Consider the following 26,292-nt stretch of genomic DNA (forward strand, 5'->3'; position numbering starts at 1 on the left):
TAATAATTTGTTACAGGTTCTATGAGATTGCTGTTACTTCTCAGGTTTGTGTTTGCAAGACTAGATTTTAAAAGTTTATATTTTAAAACATATTTGAACAGGAATACAACAGTTTACAAAAAGGTTTACAGAGAGATAGTAATGCAGCTTATAAAGCTCTAACACATTTAAATCCCCATAAAACCACATCAAGGTCAGACTATGGGTCTGAGAATGCACTGAATCAATACTATAGCCAAATTAGTTTGATTTTCTGATAGTCTAGTATCTATCTGCAAATACATCAGCTAATTTTGTCATAAATCATAAGAACCAAAATCAGCCAACAATCTTTTTTGGGGGGCATAGGGCCAGTTAGAGAAAAATAAAAATGTCTTTGGGTCTCACTTATTTTCATTAAAAAAAGAAAAGATTTACTGAATCCCACAGAATTAAAAGTTAGATTTCCCCCCCGTTTCCTGAATAAAACGACAATGAGAAATTAGCACATTTTTTAAAGTTGGTAAGAGACGCAGCGTTTTAGTCTTCTGTTCTTATGTTCTCCATTTAATCCTCCCAAAAACCTCTTTGCTGCTCAAGGTACACAGAGTCAACCAGAAACTAGAATTATTTCAATTCATTCAACACAATTTTTACAAAAGACCTGTAGTGGGCCATGTGCTAGGGATATAGTAACGAATCTACCTCTCCTTCTCCCTGCCTGGGCTGAGTTAGGCTGGGCAGGTGGGATAAGGGGAAGCTGTGCTGCTGGGCATCCTGGGGCTGCACCAAAGTAGCCACGTTCCCAAAAGACCAAGCTGTCAGGGCGCCTTGGTTTCTGGCACCTGCATGCTCTATCCGAAAGGCCTGGATACTGCCTCTCCTCTGAAGCCAGCCTTTGGCAAGTCCTGGCCTCTGCTGGCATGGCCAGGACACAAGCATCTAGGAATCAGCAATGCTACTAAGGTCCCTCCCCTCTTCGGAAGTGGTTGCCCTGAAGACGTTTTCTCCTCCATTGCCTCTCTGCTTTACGTGCTCTGAAAGGATGTCTGTGAAACTGGATCTAGAACTCTTGCAAAGTTAGACTGAGAAGGCTTCAGGTTGCTCATCACTGGCTGAAATAGTTCCCATCCAGTACATATCAGTGTTTCTGCTCCAAGATCTTCCCTCTATCTATTCCCTCCACAACCTGCAAATGTTCTAAAAACTTAAGAAGAGAAACCTTACAAACTGACCGTAACTGGAAAAACTACTCAACCTATTATATAACAATATTCCCTGTAACTATATAAACTAGTTTTACAAGAAAAGAGTGAGGACGGGTGAAAGGTCAAAGAACAAACCAATAGTTCCATCATCAGCCTTTTCATTCTACATAGATCCTTCTTCAGCGTGCATACTTTGACATTTCAGAGGCTATTTTATTCTCTACATAGGCTACACTATAATGACTATGACAGCTAAATACATTTCAGATATTACCCATAAAAATATAAATCCTACAACTTTGGGGTCAAGAGGTAGAAAGGTTTATGAAACATTTTTGTCAATATTGAGAAAAACTTGGCTTTGGAGTCAACATGGGGTTAGAAGTCTGGCTCTCCCTCTTATTCTTTGAACTTGGACAAATTACTTCTCTGTGCCTGTAAAATAATAATAAAACCCCTCCGCCTAAGTTTTACTGTGGGGATGACATGAAACAGTACACATAAAGGGCTTAGAACAGTGTCTGGTTCAGAAAAATGCTTAGCAAATAAAAGCTGTTGTTATTAGCTACTATTAATCTCAGTTGACAAAGCAGACAATATGCACAAAAACTTCCCTCTAGCTGTAAAACCTGATTCCAAAAATTGTCATCATTCACCCTACAAAGACTATCTTTTTTTTTAAGCCAAAGAAAGGGGGAAATTTTTTGGAAAGATGTGCTTTGTATCTCGCATGCATAACAATAAATATTCACAAAATAAGTTTACAGATCTGTTCAATCCAACTGCTAGCCTGTTAGAAATATAAAATATGGGGTAAGAAGTGTTCAAGGCATAAAACTGGTAAGCCGTTAAAAAGAAACTGAAAACTAAAGACACTAGGGGAAAAAACTGGTTATTCAACAGCAACAAAAATGGTTAAAAAGATTTTTACAATATATTTAATAACTAATTTTTAAATTAAAATGCCCTATTACATTTTGTCATGGTAAGCGGTGAATTTTTAGCAAACATGATTTTTTTAAAAGGTAAAGTTAAAAAAATTTTTCAAAGTCAATGCCAAATAACACAAAAGTCTAAACTGGATATAGTTTCATAAAATATGATTCCACAAAACAGATAAAAGTTCTATTTAGATTTCAATTCTGTAACTAATTTCTCATTCAAAAAAGTTTTCCTATGACATATTAAAAATAATTTCGTTATCAAAAACTACGAAAAACAGGAATGCATTTTTATGTTTCTGTACATTCTGATAACTAGCATCCCCCTCCAAAAACTGTTCACTGGTATTTATCATTCAGTGTTTCATCTCTCTCTAAATAGTTTACATGCTTATGAATGTTATGTGTATGACAGATGCTCTACCATCTTTTCGTGGTCAGTCTCAGAATAGAATGAAGCAATACGCAGCAGTAAATTATATAACACTGTCCTATCAGACAAAGCTACAAGGACAAGTGGAAGCAGTATTAAGATTAAAGAGATAAGACCATATCACCCTTGCTCAACAGTGGACTGACTATATTATATTGCTTTTTAAGTCTTTAAATTACAGCCCTTATTCTCAGATAGTGAAACTCCACTCTCAAGAGATTATTGAATGTTTACACAGTGCTTTATCATTTTCCCTGGTTGAAAATAAAACAGTCTAAATATTTTCCTCTGGTTGTCATTACCCTGCAAGAGATATAAGCATCCACCAAAAAAGCAGTTCTAAGTATGAATACAGACTACTCACTAACCCAGAAAAAATACTCAACTACTTAGAAGAAAAAATTTAAACAATGTTAAAGAAGAAAATACGGAATACTATCACAAAGATGTTTTTTTAAGTGACGTCAAATCAGATAGAAAAACAACATAAGTGGAAATGCACCTTTCCTCACATTTATTTCCTTATCCAGCTGGACGGAGATCTTCCACCCCAATTAGAAGACATTTAAAACAGGGCCTAAAATGAGTAATAAGCATAACACAACATCCTACATTTGTGGCAATGAGAGTACTGAGAGAGAACCTGGACTTAAATTTAATTCGGCTCAGCTCAACCAAAAATGTCTTCAGTGTCCTAAGCGCTCTAAAGCTCAGAGATACCAAGATGAGTAGAACGTGGTCATTGCCTTGAGGAATGCTCTGTCCACTGGGGAAGAAGAAGCAAACTATTATTATATGATACAGTCAGGGCTATAACTAACGTGTGTACCAAGTGTCTAAAGCACCTGGAAACACAAAAAGGTGACCAATAATTCTGCCCCAGGAATGCAGGCTATGGTGAGCACAGAGTAGGGGTGGCATCTGAACTGGGTCTTACAAAATAAACTAGGCAGGAAAAGAGGCTGACAGTAACAAACATTCCAGACCAAGGAAATGGTCACTTTAGACTTAAATATCAATATCAATATCAATATCCTTCTGCTGTCACTAGAAGAAAAGTCCTGTTTCAAGTTGCCACAAACATAAATATCACAAGGCTCACAGGGTTTTTTGGTCTTATGATACTGCCCTTTAGAAAGAAAAGGACTTGGCCAGTAATTTATTCAGTTGAATAACCAGTAAGAAACTATGAAAGATTTTAAATGCTTTCCTTACAAACAATAGCAAAACTGGCTGTAAAAGCAGAGGGAAATGATCCAATAAAATGGAGAATTTTAAATAAGTCTACAGAAAAAGACCTGCAAAACATTTAACAATTAAATGCCATTATTCCATAGGCATTCATTAGAAAGGCTCTTGAGTATTGGATAGGATAAACTATTTGGTAAAGTCAGGTGTGTGAGATTCTTTATTCATTGGCTATATGTACTTGAACACCTGAAGATCAAAAACAGGCTGTTCTGAAAGATAATGGCCTCTTCCTTCCTCTATATTTTTGGTCTACTTTAGTCTGTGGTCGGCTATAACCTAAGAAGTGAGATAAACTTAATTGCAAAGGCTACAACCATTTTATTCAGAAAAAGGTTAAGCTGCCTTCTGATATGGACTTTGGATATATAAACAGTAATTCAAACCACATGGCTTAATCCAAAACCTAGGCCCAGGTTTCCCTGTGAATATTCCTTAAAGGCTTAAGCCTGTAGCATGATCATCTGAGCTTCAGCTCAGAAGTATGGGTTTAAGTATCCTTCCACTGAAAGGTAAGCTACTAGCCAGCACCCTAGAAGAGTTGACTTACTTCTCTTGAGGGGAGCAACTTATCCCTAAAGCTGTTAGGACTGTACAGGTTCCTGTGTACAAGAAATGAACACAAACCAAACAGAATGACACACCATTCATTAAAAGCCATCTATTCAGAGGACTCCTGGGACCTTACCTCCTTCCATGTAATTCCACCAGCTTGGTTCATCTCTGTCAATCTTAGAGGCTAAGAGAAAGAAGAGAGTAGCCCTAGAAATGGAGACAACCACATCCACCTCTACCTACATATGCTTCAATTCACTGTCCCAATACACAGGTGACCTAGAGATTTCCTGAGTGTTTTTCATGAAACACATCAATTCTTGTCCTCAAAGAGGTACACTGAACAAACACTTAAATTGGCACTGTTTCAAAAACATTTCATTATGCACAAGGACCAAAAAGTCCAACCCTCATTTTATAGCTGAGGAAATGAAGTACAGAGAAGTGTTCTGTCCAATGAGTTAGAGATGATGTCAAGCTCCATCCAGCTGCCATAGTTAATTTTAAGCTCTTAGAATCCAAAGAGTCGGCTCTTTGACAGCCTGGGGAATTTTGCGATCTACTTTCCTTCAGTCTGCACTTGAAGCCTTATCCAAACATTGTGGGTGGGGCGAGGGGAGAAAGACCAGGCAAATGATCAAATCAGGAAAAACAGGGAGAAGAGAATGACTGGAGACTGGCCAAAATTAGCCTATCTACAACACCTCCTGTCTTAAGATTATCAAAGAACCTTATCTGGGTGCAGTAGTTTCTCTTCCATTCTGAATAGAGGAAATAAAATGTAATAGCAAGAAAATACATCCAAAACCTAGAAAAAAAAATAAGTTCTCCTTCAACACTCTAGCAAATCAACGCGCAGGCCTTCCTAGGCAAGCAGTGGGATGGGCCAGAAAGTGTGCTGGGGGCCACTTCTACTCTCTGTGACCTCAGTCAAGTTACTCAACCTTTCACACCTGTCTCCTCACCTGAGAAAGAGGATGTCACCACCTGCTTCGCAAGGTTGTTGCGAGGATTGGGAATAATATATTACGGGACCAGATCCTTGGAAACCCTCCTATAAAGGGTAACTGCCGTGATGTGTATGAAAAGTTTGTTTGTGCCTTTCATACTTTCCAATTCATACCACGTAAATTCTTTTGTCTAGATCACACACAAGAACTACAAGTACACTTGAAATGCTCTGGCTACTTCTTTCAAGAACTCTGTTCTCGTACTTCTAAAATGAAAGATCTGCGGTGATTAGGAAAAAGGACTCAAAGGGGGGTTGTTCCTGAGACCCCTCAAGGGAAACCGCCCCACCCTTGGCTGTCAGCTCTCTGAGGGCAGCGACTGCCCTGTTTAACTCACCACTGGGACCTAGTTTTCCTAGTGCAGACTAATCGTTGTAGACTTAGACATCTCAGGACAGCTTACATGACACGCAAACATGGACCCACAATACCGAGTCACACAAAAATATTAAAAGTTGAACATTACGATACAGTTTAACTGTAATACTAAATTTTTTTTTAAAGCGCTGTAAATCGAGTGCCAATGAGGGAATCAGAATGAAGTCACGCCTTTAATGATAAAGGACCACCAGAAACACATAGATGTCCACAGGCACTGAAGCTCCGGCAGGATGTTCCACTGAACTGGCGTGATCGCCTCTGGCCTGAGACGGGGATTCGAACCCAGAACTTGTCCCGAAGGACGGGCAGAGGCCACTCCAGAGAGGAAGAGGCCTTTAAGGCCAGGCGCACCTCGCTCGAACTTTCTGGTGGGCGCCGGCCCGACCCCGACTGCGGGCGGCTCGACTCGCGTCCCCTCTCCCGGGAAGCAGAGCACATCGCGACGCGGAAGCGCGCTCGGAGGGACGAGGGTCGCCAGTCCTTTGTCCCCCGCGGAGGGGCAGGGGCGACGGCAGCGCTCCCTCCTCACAGGAAATAATGACAGATCGCGCGCCCTCGCACCAGCCCGCCCCGCCCCGCCCGCCAGGGCCGCAGGAGGCGCCAGGTCCGCAGCCCCCGGCCGAGGGGCCCCGGCCGCGCCCCCTCCTCGCCCCCGCCTGCCCAGGGCGACCCCGTGCCGCCAGCCTCACCCGGTCGGAGATGGAGGCTGCCGTCTCGGCGGCTGCACCACAGCGCGCGTTCGCCCTGCTGCAGGATGTAGTGGTCCTTGGCTTGGAAGAGCTCCATGCCGGCCCCGGACGCCAAGGGAGGCGGCGGCGGCCCGGGAGCGCCAGCGGCTCCGCAGCCCCGCGACCCCACGACCCCAGAGGCGGCGGTTCGCGCGGGGCGTCCTCGTCGGCCGGGACCGCCAGAGCCCGCGCTTCGGGGAGCTGCGGCTGAGGGAGCGCCCCGGCTGCCAGACCCGCGGGAGGAGAACGCGCTGCGGCGGCGGCGGCGGCGGCAGCGGCAGCGACGGCGGCGGCGGCGGCAGCGGCCTTGGAGGCCTCTCCCCCGGCTCCGCCCCTAGATAGGCCCCGCCCCCGCTCCTCCTCATGGCTCCTCCCCCTACCCCACCCCTTCCCCGGCTTCTCCCCCGACTTTTCCCAGGCTCCACCCCCTCCCCGTCTCCTCCCTGCTTCTTTCTCCTTTACGCTCCTCTTCCTGCCCGTTCCCGCCGCCTTCTTCTACAGCTTTTCATGGGTTTCTCCTCCTGGTTCCTCCCCCAAGGCTCTTCCTCCTCCTCCTCCTCCCGCTCTTTTCAGGTCCCGCCCCTGGCGGGCTCGCTTTCCCAGCCCCGCTGGCCGCCTTACTGCCCTGCGGCCTTTGGAGCAGAAGCCCACTTCTGGGGCCTCCCCTCCCATGCCAGCAGGTTATTCGTTACTTTAACCAGCCCTGAGAAAAGCCAGGTCGACTCCCTAAATCCAGCCTGAAACCCCCCTTCTTCCCCCGGGCCTGTGCTGCCCGCTGAGACCCAGACTAGGAGAGCTGGGAAATGCGACCTAAGGGGCTGGTTGCAGGGGTCTGTCACCAGCCAGACTCCCCACAGAGCTGGGGCGTCTTCTGTTTTGGAATTTCCTCTTAGAACCTTGCGACATTTGACAACAGCAAACATTCAATAAATGCACATCAAAGAGAAGCATGTAACAATAGAAATTAAACAAGTATTACCAGCACGGGGCTCTAAATAACGAGAAGAAAGAGAGCAAAGTCCTTAAGCTATCATGTCCTGAATTAAGCAGGACGCGTGTGAGAAGACAATAAAATGTCAAGGAAGTAAAAGGGGTCTAGTTTGACAAGGATAAGATGTCTGGAGAACCTCTTGTGGAAGGAGGAAGCCCTCCCGAGTATCTTCGAGATATCTTGAAAGACCAGGTGGTATGTTAAACAGAATGGGGCTTGGGAGTCAGGACCTCAGTTCCAGTCCCCACACCAGGGGTGATCTAGCTGTGTGATCCTGGGAAAGTCTCTTGGTCTCAGATGGTGGTTGAACTAAATGACCTTTAATTACACTCCCGGTTTTATGAGTTAAATGAATCTTTCTACCACTATCTCCTGCCTTTTCTAATGCCTTAGAAGGGAAGAAGGAAAAAACAAACAAACAAACCAAAAAACGAGGTAGAAGACAAGAAAAGCAAGGCAATGCTTTTAACCTTCTGCTAGATAAAAGTGAGAGGGCCCCAAAGCAGGAAGGAGTTCCACATTACTAATTATTCCAGCCCGCGCTTGTTTCTCAGTTGAATTTCCATAGCACAGGAAGTCCCATGATGACAAACTGTCCTGGAATCTGTGATAAGTACTATGCCTTTTGGACTGTCCAGACATCTCAACCTAAAGGTCAATAGGAGCAATTACTGTGGCAAATGAGGTGAGTTGGACAAAGAAGATAATGGCAATAAGATGGTGAAAAGAAGATTCAGTGGAGCCATCAGTTTCGGATTTATTGTTGAATTCAGCCATATGTTGACTTTCCTTAGCAAAAATGAATAGATAATGAGAAAGTCTTATGAAGACAGGATGTTCTGCAAATTACTTCTTTATTTTTTAATGAATCACATTGCCAGATGTGAAGAAAATAATGCTATTGTAACTTTTGAAACAATTGATTAGTTGATTGAAACTTTCCCTGATGTTTTAAATCAGTGGTTCCAACCGTAGCTACCTATTAGACTCACCTAGGGAGTTTTTCAAACATACCAATACTTGGACCTCAGGCCAGTTAAAGCAGAATTTAATTGAGATGGGCTCTGGCATCAGTATTTTTTTTTCTAAGCTCCCCAGAGTATTCTGATGTGCAGCCAGGATTAAGCACCACTGTTTTAAATGAAATTAAATGGAAAAATCTGCCTGACAGCAGCTTAGTAGAAAACACCTGTCAGTCATTAACTCAGACCAGTGTATGCGGTTGATGACCTGTAAATCCAGAGTTAACAAGCAGAGCCCTTAGGAGAGAGAAAACCTGAAGATGTACCTGGAATCTATCTGACCCAGATGCACAGTGCTCTCTCCCTCTCACTCTGAATGCACGCTAGAGCCCTGGCCTGGCCAAGCAGAATGAGTGAAAAGAGTAAATACTGTGTCCCTAGCAGATATCACATCCTCAGTCTCCTGCCACAGGTGCCTTGCCTTGCTCCTGCTAAGGACTTCCTGAACCTCAAATACTCTTTACCTGCCAGGTGCTCCTGACACTGCAGCTCCTCTACTCCCTGGCTGGCCTCCCCATCCTTGGCCTGTGGCTATCTGCCAGCCTTCATCACTCTCTTCCAGCTTCCTAATTCAAGGCCCTCCTGCCCTTGAATGGTGCCACCCAGCTTATGGTAGAAAGTTCATGTGATGCTGTTCTGTTTTTTAAACATGAGTGACCATCATGTGTATTATATATCTTCTTTTACAATGTATCGTATATTTATACTAGTTTAAGCGTATCCACTAGGAAGTTAGGTTCTAGCCTGTTCTATCTGATCTTAGTCAAGTCACTTAATCTCTTCTAGTGTCACTTTCCTTATTTATTAAAAGAGATTATCACTAATGGTTCTTCCAGCCCTGAAATCAGTGAATGTGAGGAGAGGTGTCCACATAGTTAAACTTAGGCAAACAATGATGGTAAATGACTCAACTCTGATTATCGATTTGGCCTTCAATGTCACGTTTATTATTTGTTTCTGAGATTTGGGGGTTATGATTAGATTCTAGTGTCCTGTGGTGAAATTTGACCTTTAACATCATCTCCTGTCTACTTGTCTACAGTCTTGTATGTTGTTTGTCTAAGAGAACTTTCTTCAGTATTGTTTGTATATGAGAAATCTTCCAAAGGAGATATATTTTTTTAAATACATGTTCTGCCTGCCAGGAGGCTGCTGATTTCTTCAGTCAGCAGTCAGAGTGGTTAAGAGCCCAAGATACTCACAGGCCAAATTTTCACATTTGACCAATCATCAGCCGATAGCTCCTGGATTTGACTGCCATACCTCCTCCCATAACTTCATGAAGTTACAACTGGAAATTGTAACAGCCATCTTGGAGCTTTGACATATGTAAGATTGTTCATTTGAGAAGCACCATAGAACAAAAAGGGAAAAGTCTGTTGCATTGATCTAAATGAGAGATACTTTTGTTTAATAGAGAAGATCATCTCTCATCCATTGTTATATTTTGGGGGTTAATAAGTACTGGCTTTTTACTTGTACAGTCTGATAAAATTGTCAAGGACCCAAGTAATTGTTTAAACCAGCTATAATAATTCTTTTGCATGTGTGTGTGTGTGAGAGAGAGAGAAAATGAACTGTGTTTTCTGCATCTAATCTTTCTCCTTCCAGAGGAAAGATAATTAGCCTTTTACAGTGATAATTTCATATTTGTCTAAAGCCAGCTGTCTCTCACTTCCTGTGTTATGTATTTACTTTTCAAATTTAAAAATAACTTAAAAATTAGAGAGTTCTAAATAAGCTAATTTGAAGAAAAAAGTCCAAGGTATACTGTTAAATAGCAAAAGTCCTAGCTGCAGAGTAGTATTTTAATGTATCCCATTTGGGTTTTTTTTTTTTTTTTGGTAGGTACACGGGCCTCTCACTGCTGTGGCGTCTCCCGTTGCGGAGCGCAGGCTCTGGACGCGCAGGCTCAGCGGCCACGGCTCACGGGCCCAGCCGCTCTGCGGCATGTGGGATCCTCCCGGACCAGGGCACGAACCAGCGTCCCCTGCATTGGCAGCAGACTCTCAACCACTGCGCCACTAGGGAAGCCCCCATTTGGGTTTTTAAAGGGAAGAATGGGAGAGATATTATGGTTTTATAAGCAGAACATTTCTGAAACAAAACACAGGAAGTGGGGTTACCTCTGAGGAATGGAAATGAGGGTGGGGGGATACTCAGGAATGGCAAGAAGGAGGGTAGAAACTTCCTTTTCACTTTATATTCCTGTATGCTGTTTTGATTTGTGTGTGTGTGTACTTTTATTGCTTTAAATTTAAAAAAAAATAGTTAAATATGTGTGTGTCTAAAACTCATTCTTCCACCACACACAAAAATATATTTTTAGGTAACTTATTACCTAAGGGTTTAGAACCTTTTGCATTGACAAGCCAGGAGTCCAGGGCATAGCTCTTTTTATTCTTCACACACTGCTTAGTATTTTTGAGCTTTCCTAAAACCTTAAATGCTGTCAAAGTGAGCTATAGTTAAGTATATAAGCCATTTTTCTGCACTGTATCCTCTTTTACATGGAATATAAGGAAGAGTATTTTTCTCTGACACCTTTTCTTTTTTTTTTTGGCGGTACGCAGCCTCTCACTGTTGTGGTCTCTCCCGTTGCGGAGCACAGGCTCCGGACGCACGGGCTCAGTGGCCATGGCTCATGGGCCCAGCCGCTCCGCGGCACGTGGGATCTTCCCGGACCGGGGCACGAACCTGTGACCCCTGCCTCGGCAGGCGGATTCTCAACCACTGCGCCACCAGGGAAGCCCTACAGCAATTCTTAAATTTACTTTTTATTTATTTTTGGCTGCGTTGGGTCTTCGCTGCTGCGCACGGGCTTTCTCTAGTTGCAGCCAGCAGGGGCTACTCTTCACTGTGGAGTGCCGGCTTCTCACTGCGGTGGCTTCTATTGCTGTGGAGCACGGGCCCTAGGCACGTGGGCTTCAGTAGTTGTGGCACACTGGCTCAGTAGTTGTGGCTCACGGGCTTAGTTGCTCCGTGGCATGTGGGATCTTCCCACACCAGGGCTCGAACCCGTGTCCCCTGCATTGGCAGGCAGATTCTTAACCACTGCCCCACCAGGGAAGCCCTTTACAGCAATTCTTCAAAGAGCCTGAGGAAGCACAGTGAAGGGTGTGTGTTGGGGGAAGGGTGTTGGGCTGCTCGTGACCAGGTGAGCATAGGGAGTGGGGGTTACGTAGGTGGGGGAAGAGAGCAATGAAGCGTGATTTGCAAAGTCTCCATGATGAGGCCCATGATGGGTAACCAGAGACCAGCTGCAAATGTGGCAAATATGTCTTCAAAATTTGGCCATCACTCATAGTTGCTGCTTCTCGAAAATGGTGAAATACTAGCATTGAGGTTGCCTGTGAGCAGTGGACCATTTCTCATGGTTTTTCACATCGCTGTTCTATGATTTAATCGAGTAGGGATTCTAGGTTGTAGGGGTGATGCTTATAGAGCCACAACCCAAGCGGTTCAGTCCAGGGCAGCATCAAAGTTGAAAAAAGATCCATTCCATACAAATCTGAGAAAGCTCCAGTCCTTTGAGTATTTCTCAAATACTATAAAGCCCTCTGTAAGTTCTTGTTTTGTTGTTTATTTTTAATCTCATTTCTTTTCTGCTCATCATCATCCTATGGCACAGATACTCCCATACGTCTCCTCTCCAACCTCCTCTCCAGCTTCCTTTCCCCTTTTCAGCTCTTTGCTGTGAAATCTGACCACTCAGGGCCATTTCCCCTGGAGAGGCCTGGCCCTCCTTGGAGGATGGGAGAGGGGAAGAAATGGAAGGCTAGGCCAGAAAGCTCTCCAGCTGTGGGGAAAAGGGGACGGGCTGGGAACACTCAGACATTAACAAATCTATCCCATCACTTCAGCATGAGCCTATTTCTCCCTTGGGATTTGGTTAAACTATTTTCAGGGCTTCCCTGGTGGCGCAGTGGTTGAGAGTCCGCCTGCCGATGCAGGGGACACGGGTTCATGCCCCGGTCTGGGAGGATCCCACGTGCCGCGGAGCGGCTGGGCCCACAAAAAAAAACTATTTTCATTTTGAATGGGAAAAAAAATATGGCCTGTAAACAATTTTATTTGGGGCCCTTACATTTAAAAGGCCACAGGTTACTATCTGGACTTTTCTTCCCTTATGATTTCACAATTGGAACCCAAGTGTCTGGCTCAGAGGAAGAGAGCAAGCTTCGGGGAACGGGTGTCTGCCAGCAGAGGTGGACAAGCGCTGGATCTGAAGGCATTCCCCGAAGCAACACCAGTCCCTTGTTTACTGCTGACCCGGCCTATTTGGAGCAAATTACTTACTGTTCTGCCTGTCGAGCTTGGAGCTGAGAAATCCGGGTCGTGGGGGGGCGGTGGGGGGGGTGAAGAGAGACAGGTAGGAAGGATCAGTGTCAGGAGGCAGGCAGTTTAGATGAACTCTCTTGTCTTATTCTTCCTATCCCCTCCCCCACTCCCAGCAAGAGGCTGGCAGAGCCTTGGGTCCCCGCCCACTTCCCCTATTTACCTAAGCCTGAGGTACTTGGGCAAATCTCCAACTCTCAAGGTCAGTTTCCCTTATGTTAAATGGAGATAAAATAGAAAACTTTCTTCACAAGTTTATTGTCAGGATTAAATAAACTTGTCTTTGAAAGGGTGTCCCAAACTATGAAGTGTTAAAGAAATGTTATTGTATAATTTTTTTTAAATGTACTGTATGTGTAAAGTTTTCCCCTCTAGCTCTCAGCTTATTTGACGGATGTCTAACATATTACATAGATTTTTAACATATATATTACATACATAATACGTATATATTAATATATATTAAAGAAGAAATATGTTAATATGTATGATTCAGATGTTTTACCTCAAATCACGTCCTTGGGAAATAAAAGTAATAGATATTAATCATATAACCAGAAGGATGTTAGTCTTGATTCCTTTTGGGCTGCACCCCGCAGGCCTGCAAGCCCTGTAGTTACCCAGCCTTGAGACTGAAGAAAGAACCCAGAGACAGTGACAGAGACATCAACAATTTACTGGATAAGAGATCTCAAGCATCCAAAACAAAGGTCCTAGAGGGACACCCATCCTGTGGGTGGTGAAAGGCAGTAATCTTTGCTACTCAGGGGAGAAGGCGGCTACCATTTATAGGGGGGATTGAGGTCAGGTTGGTTCATCAGTTACCAGGGAAACCAATGGCTGGGGCAGGGGGCAAGCATGTAGACAGTAACTAATTAAGCCCTGCAATTAAGAGGATTGGATAATCATGTGAGAGAAGCAGGGCCTGGTCGAACAGGGGATGTACAGGGAGCAAGAGAACAGCCATCTTGAATGACCTAACCATATGATTTCCAACCAGAGACAGAGGATTAGCCCTGAGGCTAATGAAACTTAAGCTTCAGGAGTTTTGTTTGTTTTAATACTCCATTTAAAGTTATTATAAAATAATGGCTATATTTCCCTGTGCCATAAATATATCCTTGTTGCTTATTTATTTTACATTAAGCTTCAGGGCTTTTGGATTTCATCCAAAGCCCTGTACATAATTCTGTATTCATTATTTTGTATTCTTCTTTCTAAAGAGGACCTGCCATATGTTAAAAAAGCTTCAGGTGCCACAAACCTTGATCCCAACACTAGCATGAAAGAATGTTCTGTGCTCTACATCCCAGGAGAATTTGGGGCCTACTCTTTGTTTCTCTTGATTTGCCCTTCCCTCTTTGGTCATCTTCTTGTATCATTTTAGCTCCTCCCCTCTTTCTAAATTCAAATATACTTTCTGTTACCCCTACTTCACTAATCCACTAACACTCACGTAGCTGGGTGAACACACACACACACACACACACTGACTTCTATCAAGAGATAAATTTAGAGACTGGAAACAGTGTGTTCAAGGATAGCACCATTCATCCCAAATTACTCAGAGAGAGCTATTCCGGTTAATGTGGAGCCCTTATCGTGAAAATAGCGCTAGGAAGAATTCTTTCATTCAGTAATGCTAAGGTTGTACACGTTCCAAGAGTGGATTCAAAAGTACTATAAATAGGAAGAAAGTGTTTTCATCATGTGATATTAGACTAGGCTGTCTTTGGAAGAAAAGTAGCACTCCATGTACCAGGTGTGCTTATCTTTGAGGGATTCAGAAGGAACCTGGCTACACCACACCTAGTCAAGGAAATCCCTGGAAGCAAGCAAGGCACCACAGTCCTTCCCCGGTTCGTAGGAACCCTGGCTCTCTCCCCCACCTGTTCCCACACGCAATCCAGAGCCGGCAGGGGAACATCCTCAGTCACATCAGGATGAAGCCTGGAGGGACAGGTATTTGGGGAGATAAAGCACAGGTCCTAACCTGTTGGAAGAGTTGGAATTTTCAAAATTGGGGCTGGGAGACATCAGACTGCGAGGGGAATTAAAGGAAGGCAGGCGACAGACCCTCACGAATGGGAGAGAGGGAAAGGAGGAAACCGGTAGTAACCATCCAGAATATTCCCTGAAGGCCTAAACTGAGAGGGTGTGCCTCGCCCACCCCCAACCCTGAGTGGTAGGAGGACAAGAATAAGTTAGATGAAGGCAAAGCTTACAGCCCCACTACTGGACGGCTTCAGGTTGCTTATCTGACATTTCCATAAAAGCTCAGTCTAAACCCCTGTAGCCTGCAGAATACAGATAACAGATATCAGAGCCTAATCCCTGGAACCTGTAAATGTTACCTTATATGGAAAAAGCATCTTTGAAAATACGATGGGATATCTTGAGATGTGATTAAGTCTCTTACCCTGGATTACTCAGGTGGGCCCTAAATGCAGTCACATGTAACCTTCCAAGAAGGAGGCTGAGGTAGATCTTAAAAGTTCTCATCACAAGGAAAAAAAAAATGTGTAACTCTGTGTGGTGATGGATGTAAACTAAACTTATGCTGATCATTTCACAATATATACTGATATCAAATCATTATGTTATACACCTAAAACTAATACAATGTTATACGTCATTTACATCTCAATGTTTAAAAGGGGGTGCTAAGCGAGATTTTACACACACAGAGGAGAAGGTGATATGAAGACAGAGCTGAGAGACACTTGAAGATGTTGGCCTTGAAGATGGAAGAGATATGCCCACAGCCAAGGAATGCCAAGCCATCAGAAGCTACACAGGCAAGGAGCTGATTCTGCCCCAGAGCCTCCAGGAGGGAGCAGGGTCCGGCTGACGACTTGATTTTGACCCAGTGAGGCTGATTCTGCACTTCTGAGGGCCAGAACTATAAGCGAACAAAGGCGTGTTGTTTTAAGTCATAGGAAACCAATACAATCTCCATTAGAATTCTGCAGGAGTTCGGTCTGGTAAAGACTGGCAAAGACAGGCAGCGCTGGCTTCTAGTCATCAGATGCAGCAATGAGTCCTCATGGGTCACCAGGGAAGAGGACTGCAGTGCCAGGACCCCTCCTGACCTGCAGGGGACTGTATTCATTTCCTGGGGTTGCCATACCAACTACCACAAACTTGGTAGCTTAAAACAACAGAAATTTATTCTGTCACCGTTCTGGAGGCCAGAAGTCCAAAATCAAGGCGTTGGCAGGATTGTTTCCTTCTGGAGGCTCTGAGGGAGAATCCCTTCCATGTCTCTCTCCTACTTTCTGGTAGATTCCATGATCCTTGGCATTCCTTGGCTTGTAGCTGCAGAACTCCAATCTCTGCCTCTGTCTTCATGTGGATCTTCACATGGCCTTCTCCCCTGTATCTCTGTGTATCTTTTCCTTTTCTGTCTCTTATAAGGACACCAGTCACTGGATTTAAGGACCACCTTAATCCAAGATGATCTCATCCAGAGATCTTTAAATTAATTCCATCTGCAGATATCAAAAACAAACTTATGGCTACTAAAAGGGAAAGGTGGGGGTGGTATAAATCAGGAGCTTGGGATTAACATACACACACTACTATACATTAGATGGCCAACAAGGACCTGCTGTATAGCACAGGGAACTCTATGAAATATTCTGTGATAACCTATATGAGAAAAGAATCTGAAAAAGAATGGATATATGTATAACTGAATCACTCTTCTGTACACGTTAAACTTACACAACACTAAATCAACTATACTCTAATAAAATGTTTTAAATAAAATAAAATAAAAATCAACCTAAAAAATTAATTACATCTGCAAAGACCCTATTTCTAAATACGGTCATATTCACAAGTACCGAGTGTTAGGATTTGGACTTATCTTTTGTGGGGGACACTGTTCAACCCACTGCAGGGGTCATAGCCCTCCCACTCAGTGGGGGAACGACAGAGAACTCTAGCAATCATCTAGCCTAAAGAAGACTCCACAAACTGGAGTAAACTGCCACAGGATCAGGCAGCACTTTATTGACATCAGGCCTCATAGAAACCAACTATGAGGAATTTCTAATCCAGCATGATTCCCACTACAGTGCATAGCCTCTCTCTAATTCCCTACCTAGGAACGCTGCTATTTCATTCCCAATCAGCTTCAGATATACACCTCACTCATCTTCACACAGTCGGTTTGGGCAGAAAAGACAAGCATACCATACACTAAACATTAAAACCAGAGCTTCATAGTTCAAGTTTACATCTGAAAGATGTAAGAAAACACTGCAGTTCCAATACTTCCCTTTCTGTACCTTTTGCTAAACAATCATTCTTCTCATAAAGGGAAAGATTTCTCTCAAAAGTTAGCTGACTTTATGTCCCAAAGCAGCTGTTCTATATAAGAGTAGAGAAGATTCTTTACACTGGAGCTGCAATAATCACTTCTCAGCTTATGAGGCATCCTGGTTTTAAAGCTCTTTACGTGTGTTATCTTTTTTGAGACAATGGATACACTCAAGATGTCCTCACGGGACTTCGATCGGCAGTTTCCATTTACAATACGTGTGTTGAAAGGAAGGGGAGAGCTATTTCTGAGGGTCTCTGCTAGGCACTTTCCCACTTATGTAATACTCACCACAGGTTTGAAATCTCTCATTGGGACCTGTAGCTACTGTATGACACTTACAAGCCATCAAGCACTTGTCAAGCACTGTGCTTGTCTCTGCCCTGCTCACTTTCTGTATCTGTTTCCTGGGGCTGCTGTAACCAGGCCCCACAAACTAGGTGGTTTAAAACAACAGAAATCGCTCTCTCCCGATGCTAGAAGTCCAAAATCAAGGTGCGGGCAGGTCTACACACGTCTCAAGGCTTAGGGGTGGATCCTTCCTTGCCTCTGTGTAGCTTCTGGTGACTTCTGGCAATCCTTGGCATTTCTTGGCTTGCAGCTGCATTACTCCAATCTCTGCCTCCTCTGTCACATGGCCTTTTCCCCCTCTGCTTCTGTGTGTCCCTTTCAGTTCTTCTCTTCTTATAAGGCCTCCAGTCATATTGGATTTAGGGCCCCCTGTAACTCAGTATGACATCATCTTAACAACGAATTATATCTGCCAAAACTCTATTTCCAAATAAGGTCACATTCACAGGTTCCTCATGGATGTGAATTTGCGGGGGCGAGATGGATACTATTCAACCAAGTGCGCTTGCCCAAGGGAGATTTACAGGTGGATGGCTCTTTGGATGGCTTGATTTTCTTTTACTGCCCCCCTTTATTATTATTATATTTTGCGGTACACGGGCCTCTCACTGCTGCGGCCTCTCCCGTTGCAGAGCACAGGCTCCGGACGCGCAGGTTCAGCAGCCATGGCTCACGGGCCCAGCCGCTCCGCGGCACGTGGGGTCCTCCCGGACCGGGGCACAAACCCGCATCCCCTGCATCGGCAGGCGGACTCTCAACCACTGCGCCACCAGGGAAGTCCTACTACCCTTTTTAATACACCAGTTCCTCATGTCACTCAGAAAGAAAAAGCCATACGGAGTAATAGAAGCCTGCACAAATTAATTGTATTGCTTCCTTCTATTTCTAGAAAGTCCAGATTTATTTACTCCTAAGGAAAGTAAAACATCAGTCACCAGGGACTCGAGTATGACAGCAACCAAATTATTAAAGTGTGACTATTTGGAGCCATTCCCCAGCACCCCCCAGATCCAGGAGTGTGTATTTGTATATTGAGTATGTGTTGTTCTTACTTGCACTGCTTCCCCTTCCCTACACTCAAGAAGGGCCCCATTTCTGCCAGCCAGCCTACATACGATGACATACTTAGAGCTTTCAGAGTTGTACCAAGCAGATCTCCAAACTGACACCTCTGCCACCCGTCCTTCTCCTTCGAGCCCCTCCCACTCTCCTTCAAGCTGACCTCTGCTAGAGGGAAGGACTAGCCGCTGTTACCAAGCTGTATTAGCAGCTCAGGCTGCCTTAACAAAGTACCACAGACTAAGTGGCTCAAACAACAGAAATTTGTTTCCTCACCGTTACGGAGGCTGGAAGGCTAAGATCAAAGTGTCCTCAGGGTTCATTTCTTCTGAGGTCTCTCTCCTTATTGGCAATTGGCCAGCTTCTTGCTGTGTCCTCCCATGAGTCTCTCTCTGTTGTGTGCTGTAGATGTCTTCATCTCCTCTTCTTATAAGGACACCACCACTCACATGGGATTAGGGCCCAGCCAGATGACGTCATTTTTACCTTGGCTGCCTCTTTAAAAGCCCTATTTCTAGGGCTTCCCTGGTGGCGCAGTGGTTGAGAATCCGCCTGCCGATGCAGGAGACACGGGTTCGTGCCCTGGTCCGGGAAGATCCCACATGCCGCGGAGCAACTAAGCCCGTGAGCCATGGCCGCTGAGCCTGCGCGTCCGGAGCCTGTGCTCCGCAACGGGAGAGGCCACAACAGTGAGAGGCCCGCATACCAAAAAAAAAAAAAAAAAAAAAGCCCTATTTCTAAATACAGTCAGTCTGAGGACTTCAACGTAAGAATTTGGCAGGAACACAATTCAGGCAAAAACACCAGCCAAAGAGCTGATCACCAGCTTACCTACTCTTCTCTCTTCTTCCCATCACCCCCTACCCATTCTTGGGGTCCATCCATCCAGTCACCCTACAAGATGTGCAATCGTTTATCTAAGTATAATGTGAAATATATGAAATAATATAGACACATATAAACCAGATACTCACAATTTACCCATGAGTGATATGTTCCGTAAAGTTATTGGATAAACGAAAGTACCTATTAAAAATGATGATTACAGGGGCTTCCCTGGTGGCGCAGCGGTTGAGAGTCCGCCTGCCGATGCAGGGGACGCGGGTTCGTGCCCCGGTCCGGGAGGATCCCACATGCTGTGGAGCGGCTGGGCCCGTGAGCCGTGGCCGCTGAGCCTGCGCGTCCGGAGCCTGTGCTCCGCAACGCGAGAGGCCACAACGGTGAGAGGCCTGCGTACCGCCAAAAAAAAAAAAAAAATTATAGAGACATATTACAAGTATTTCATTAACTGAGAAAATGGAAAAAACCAGAGTTGAGAAATTCAGTTCCATTATTAATCTAATCTAAAACAACAGATTTGCTGTATGCTAAAAATAGCATCAAGAGTGTGAATTAGTAAGACGACTGAGAATAATCACTTTTTCTTAAATCATAAAAACCTCAACTATAACCAACCCCTAATGTGAGAAAGTGTCTTCTTCTTAAAGCACACGAAAAACGGTGAATGATGGGCAAAAGAAAAAGCCTACATTTCAGAGACACAATGAGAGCCAAAGGATTGTGTTTGGAGAAAAAAATAAAACCAAATAGTTATTCGTATTTCTCTTTAGGGCTTGAAGAAAAAGAATATTAGTAATGCCCTAGAAGAAGATTAACACTGAAGCCAGAAAGTAAGCACAGAAAAATATTCCCAACACCAGGACAGAGGATTCCTCTTTCAACAGCCAGAACAAAACCTTTTTTGGAGTTAGAAAGTATGAGACCAGAGAGCTTATCACTAATGAAGATGCAATTAAGAAACAGATCCTTTTCCAGTCATCTGCTTAGTGGCAGTTCCAGGTTCTTAGTGGCAGTTCCAGTCATCTGCTTAGTAGCAGTTCCTGCTACTCACTGTAGCAGGGAGAGATGTAAAATAAAAAAGCATGAAGTCAACAGGGTTTACCTATTAAAGCAGGGTTTCACATATTAAAAAAAAAAAAAAAAAACAACCCACAGTGCTAGGGACATATTCCATTTAACTCATTTTTACAACCTTACATGTAAGGGAATATATTAAACCAAAATATACTTCTCGGCTACAAGTCTCTGAATGCATGGAAATAAATAGCTGAGTTCCTGATAGAATGGAAAAATAATACCTTGCTCAGGCGTGGAATCACCAATGACATCAGAACAAGAATTATTTATCATCAGGTACCAAGGAGAAGATGTCCTGAGGGAAAAGATATGAATAATAAGCTCTGAGGAAGGGAAATCCAGTTTTTTTAAAAAAGGAGGCAAAGGAAGCTACTGCTACCTCTAATTTTCCACAGCAGCCTCTACAGAGCTCAAAATACTTAAAAGACGTGTTTTTATTTTGAGGTAGCAGGGAGTAAATATTAGTAGCATTCACAGGTGATTTTGGTGGGGCCTGGCCTCTCCCAACAGGATCTCCTGCCCTTGATGGATCAGCACAGAAGAGGACTTGTAGAGAGAGTGTCTCTCTTTCTCCTAGGAGCTTACCAACTCAGCCATCAGAAAACTTCCCCAGTCCAAATGTATATTATTTTAATATAAAATACTGTGTATTGATCATTATCTCCATCAGAAATTTCAAAGCTATTGAGAGCAAGAATTAGTTCTATTCTACAGATAAGAGAGGGGACAAAGAGATGTTATTTGGTCAATGTGTTAGTTTCCTGGGGCTAACAGGAATTAGCTAATCGTAGCTAACACGATTTGTTAATCATAACAAATTACCACAAACTGAGTGGCTTAAAACAACAGAAATTTATCCTCTCGCAGTTCTGAAGGCTAGAAGTCCAAAATCAAGGTGTTGGCAGGGCCATGCTCTCTGAAAGCTCTACAGGAGAATCTTCCCTTTTGCCTCTTTCAGCTTCTGCTGGTGGCCGACAATCCTTGGCGTTCCTCAGGTTGTAGATGCGTCACTCCAATCTCTGCCTCTATTGTCACGTGGTGTTCTCCCTATGGGTCTGTATGTCTGTGTGCAAATTTTTCTCTTCTTATGAAGACACCAGTCATTGGCTTAGGGCTCCAGTATGACCTCATCTTAACTCAATCACACCTCACACCTACAAGGACCCTATTTCCAAACAAGGTCACATCCACAGATACCAGGGGTAAGGATATGAACATATCTTTTGGGGGGATACAATTCAATCCGCAATGGTCATTTTAAGAACAGGATATTGCTACCTAGTGGTAAATATTCTCAAAACCACCAAAAACCATGACTCTCCAGGCAAAAAGGGAGATTAACAACGTGTTTATTGGTGAAATAGGCCAGAATCCCTTTCTGAATAAGCTCTCTAGGAGTTCTTTCCATCTCCGAGATCCATGATTTTATGACTTAAAACTTATTGTCCCATGGACTCTATCTGTAATATCTTGTGTGACTTTTCCATTACAAAAATGTCACATTCCCACCCCTAAAGCTCGTGACATCATTTTTCAGAAGAAACTTCTTCTGAAATGTGGTATTCTGCTCTCAACAATTCATCTACTCTTTGGAAAGGAAAAAGACTATCCATGGAGGGAAAGCATATTATAAGAATGATTGACATTTTTGAGCTTTCATTCTGCGTGAGACTCTGTAGTAGGCACCATCAGTCTACTTATCATGACATACATGATCGTCCCTATTTAGGGATGAGGAAGATAAGAGGCGGAGCCCACAGGAAGTTGCCAACATCTCAGAGGCCCTCAGAGGATAAAGGGGACGGACAGATGCACCCTACTTTTGACCACAAGAGCAAGACAACGGAGACTAGCAAGAGGTGTAGAGAGGATGGGAAAAGCCAAGAACAGACACTTCCTTCCTCCTAGTGTACTAAGCCATGGTTTGTTTAGGGGCTGTTGTTTCTGTTTGTGCAGTGTTGCCTCTGACCGACCAACAGAATCAGAATAAGCCACTCATACAACACCTTACAACAGGGTCCCGTTGTCCTGTGAGTCAGGTGGCTGTGAGCTAAGCATTGTTCTCCTCCTCTGTACTGTGCTTTGTTGGAAGGCTGGAGGAAGTCATGAAATGTAATCGTTCTTTCTTAGTCTGGAGGAGAACCAACAAAATTGAATGATTCATTCATGGGTGACCCCACTTTGTCTCACTTTAGCCCACAACATTCTCTGTCTACCTTCTCCTTAAAAAGCATTTATTCACTCAATAATGACAATGCGCTAGTATTAACAAGCTGATAGCTCACAGTCACTGCTAGATATCAGCTCTTTTCTGAAAATAAATTTATTTGTTTTATTTATTTATTATTTTTGGCTGCACTGGGTCTTCGTTGCTGCGCGCGGGCTTTCTCTAGTGGCAGCGAGCAGGGGCTACTCTTTGTTGCTGTGCGCGGGCTTCTCACTGCAGTGGCTTCTCTTGTTGCAGAGCACGGACTCTAGGCATGCAGGCTTCAGTAGCTGTGGCTCGCGGGCTCTAGAACGCAGGCTCAGTAGTTGTGGCGCACGGGCTTAGTTGCTCCACGGCATGTCTGATCTTCCCATACCAGAGCTCGAACCCATGTCCCCTGCATTGGCAGGCGGATTCTTAACCACTGCACCACCCCCAGGGAAGTCCAGCTCTTTTTTTTTTTTTTCTTTTTTCTTTAGAATTGCTAAACCCTAGAGAGGCAATTCAGAGTAACTTCTGAAGAATTCGTCTTTATGGAAGAGAAATATAAATACACAGATTTCTTCTTCCTCTTTGGCTTAAAACTTCACGTGATTTATCTTTTGCAATTCCCCCCAAAATTTAAGCTTCTATTTCCTCCTTTTCACCTTGTTTTACTTTACTCCTTTGCTTTCTGCTGTTCTGAATTATTTTATGTTGCTTCTTTGTCCTTGGAATTTTCCTTTCCCCTCATTTTCTTTTTTCTTTCTCCAAACAGTTTCCTAATTGTCCCAGCTGTTTCACTCCCTCTTCCTTATGGTTCTCTCTAGAATCATAAAAGCATAGAAATTGAAGGGGAAAAGGGACTTCCAGTTAGTTTAACAGCTTTGTTTTACAGATGAAGGGCCAAAGTCTAGGGAATTCAAGGAATTTGCCCAAAGTGATGCAGTTAATTTGTGGGCAGACCCAGGACTAGAACCCAGGTGTCTTGATCACCTCAACACATCACTGATTCCTTCTTTGTACCTAATTCTACATTCATATAAGAAATTTTCATATCACTGCCATGCTGGCTGATCTCTTACGCTGTGCAGTAATGTCAAGTCACAGGCTCTGGGTCATCAAGTACAGATTTAGAAAAGTTATTCCATTGCTTAAAATTTTTGAGAAGTCATTCCTGGTTAGATGGCAGAAGATTTCATAAAAGTTTCTGAAATGTGGCATTGTTATTAGTTAACGTCACAAAAAAGAGAAATACAAAGAAAAGAAAAAAGGGGAAATTTTTACACAGTATTATCAATAGTAAAAGTGTTGAGAAAGAAGAAGGAAGTGAAATTATACAACTCAAAAATATACTCATGGTATACTCATAAATTTCCCTCAAGAGCACAGTCTAATAATAAAACATGTGGGTCAGAGGTCAAGCAAGTAATTATAATCAACAGAGGAAAGACAATATTTTCCATTAACTAGAATAGAGCCAAATTTTATTCGGTGTGGTGTCACCACAGTCCTCTTAGTTCTTGACGCATCCATCATAAGTGCTCAATGCACTTTGTCTAATAAATGCTGGTCGAATTGCTACGTGTCTACAGAAAGTCAAACTAGAAGATTACCTTAACTCTGGACTCAGGGTTCTTTTAACATCAACAACCTATCACTCTGATTTTGAATAGCAGCACAAAAATATTACCAGCTAGTAACAGAGTCCCCAGTTTTAAAATTTGTTTTAATTTTTAAAAATTTTACTGAGGTACAGTTGAGTTACATTGTGTTAATTTCTGCTGAACAGCAAAGTTATTCAGTTATACATACATATATTCTTTTTATTATGGTTTATCATAGGATATTGAATATACAGTTCCCTGTGCTGTACAGTAGGACCTTGTTGTTTACAGAACCCCCAGTTTTGAGCTTCCTCATTCACCAGATATTGAGATGCATGTACAGAATGGGTATGATTTGAATTCCCTGGTTGTAACAGCAACCAACTCAAGCTAGCTTAAGTAAAAGGATGATTTATCATGTGACATGGGTGTATGTCCTGGAACTTAGTACTCACCAAATATTCCAAGTCCTCCTCTACATTTCCCAGCCTTGCTTGTAGTTCCTCTGGGGTCATGTAACTAAATCTAGCCAATGGACTGCGACATATGTCACTTTTAGGCTGAGGCAGTTAAGAGTGATGTTGCCCTACTCAAAGACATCACGATAAGTGAAATAAGTCAGTCACAAAAGGACAAATATTGTATGATTCCCCGTATATGAAGTACCTAGAAGAGTCAAACTTAGAGAGACAGGAAATAGAATGGTGGTTGTCAGGGGCTGGGGAGAGGGGGAATGGGGAGTTACTGTTTAATGGATATGGAATTTCAGTTTGGGAAGATGAAAAAAGTTCTGGAGATGGATAGTGGGTATAGTGGGTGGAAGAGTGTCTCCCTCAAATTCATGTCCACATGGAACCTCAGAATGTGATCTTATTTGTAAATAGGGTCCTTGTGGATGTAATTATGTTGATATCAAGATGAAATCATCCTCAATTTAGGGTGGGCCCTAAATCCAATGACGGGTGTCTTTATAAGAGAAGACAGAGAGACACACAGAGGAGAAGGCTATGTGAACACTGAGCAGAGATTGGCAGGATGCGGCCCCAAGCCAAGGAGCAGCTAAGGCCACCAGAAGGTGGAAGAAACATGGAAGCATTCTTCCCTAGAGGCTTCAGAGGGAGCCTGGCCCTACGAACACCTTGATTTTGGACTTCTAACCTCCAGAACTGTTAGAGAATAAATTTCTGTTGTTTTAAGCCACACACTTAGTAGTCATTTGTTATGGCAGCCACAGGAAACAGTGTTTCTCCAGGCACCTGGGACACAGGCTACTTCTGGCTTCCTTTCTCCCATCCTGAGGAGGTGGTCCCATTATCATGGTCCAAGATGTGTATCCAGCCTTCATGTCCACTGAGCAATAGGATGGGAAGGAGAATAAAAGGAGCTCGTTCCTCCTTTTCAGGGCACATCTATTAGTAGCACCTGCCCCTTCCACTTACATCCCACAGACAAGTGTAGCTGCAGAGGAGGTGGGGAAATAGTCTGCAGCTAAAATTTAGGTTTCTATTACCAAAGAGAAGAGGAGAAAAGATACTGGAAGACAATGAACAGTCTCCACTTCTATGATGAAATTATTTCTAAAGTGTTTTTTTTTTCACTTCTTATCATCTTCTTACTTTATATTTTAACAAAAAGATCAAGGACAGACTTCTGGAGATTTCAATGGACATGGATATTGAATAATGAAAGGGGATCAGAGAAAATCAGCAGGAAGGGTGTTCCAGCCCAAGGGGCGGCCTGAGCAACCACACAGAAACGTAGGCTTAAATCCATCATTTCTTCACAAACGCCTTCCCTGGCTCCCCAAATCAGATTACATCTCTCTGTCTCACACACCCACTCAGGCCTCAGTTCTCCTTTGCAACACTCACTGGGCTTGTTCAAGTCTTGACCTGGTACAGGAAAGCCCCCTGAGGGCAGGGACCATGTCTGTCTTCATCAGCCGCCATGTCCCCAGCCCCTGATTCCGCACCCAGCACATAGTAGGTGCTCAATAAATATGTGTGATTGAA

At 43.5% G+C, this 26,292-nt stretch overlaps 1 protein-coding gene across 3 annotated transcripts in view; it reads right to left on the reverse strand.

The window, feature by feature from the left end:
* Positions 1-6,762, reverse strand: part of INPP5F (inositol polyphosphate-5-phosphatase F) — a 94,680-nt gene extending 87,918 nt beyond the window's left edge. For all 3 annotated transcript variants that reach the window (XM_067024533.1, XM_059052460.2, XM_059052459.2), the window contains exon 1: positions 6,445-6,762. In XM_067024533.1, coding sequence (XP_066880634.1) covers positions 6,445-6,541 — 97 coding nt within the window. In that variant the 5' untranslated portion in view covers positions 6,542-6,762. The remainder of the gene's footprint in view (positions 1-6,444) is intronic.
* Positions 6,763-26,292: the final 19,530 nt, after the last annotated feature.

Source organism: Kogia breviceps, chromosome 2 (genome assembly GCF_026419965.1).
Source record: "Kogia breviceps isolate mKogBre1 chromosome 2, mKogBre1 haplotype 1, whole genome shotgun sequence".
Taxonomy (NCBI): Eukaryota; Metazoa; Chordata; class Mammalia; order Artiodactyla; family Physeteridae; genus Kogia; species Kogia breviceps.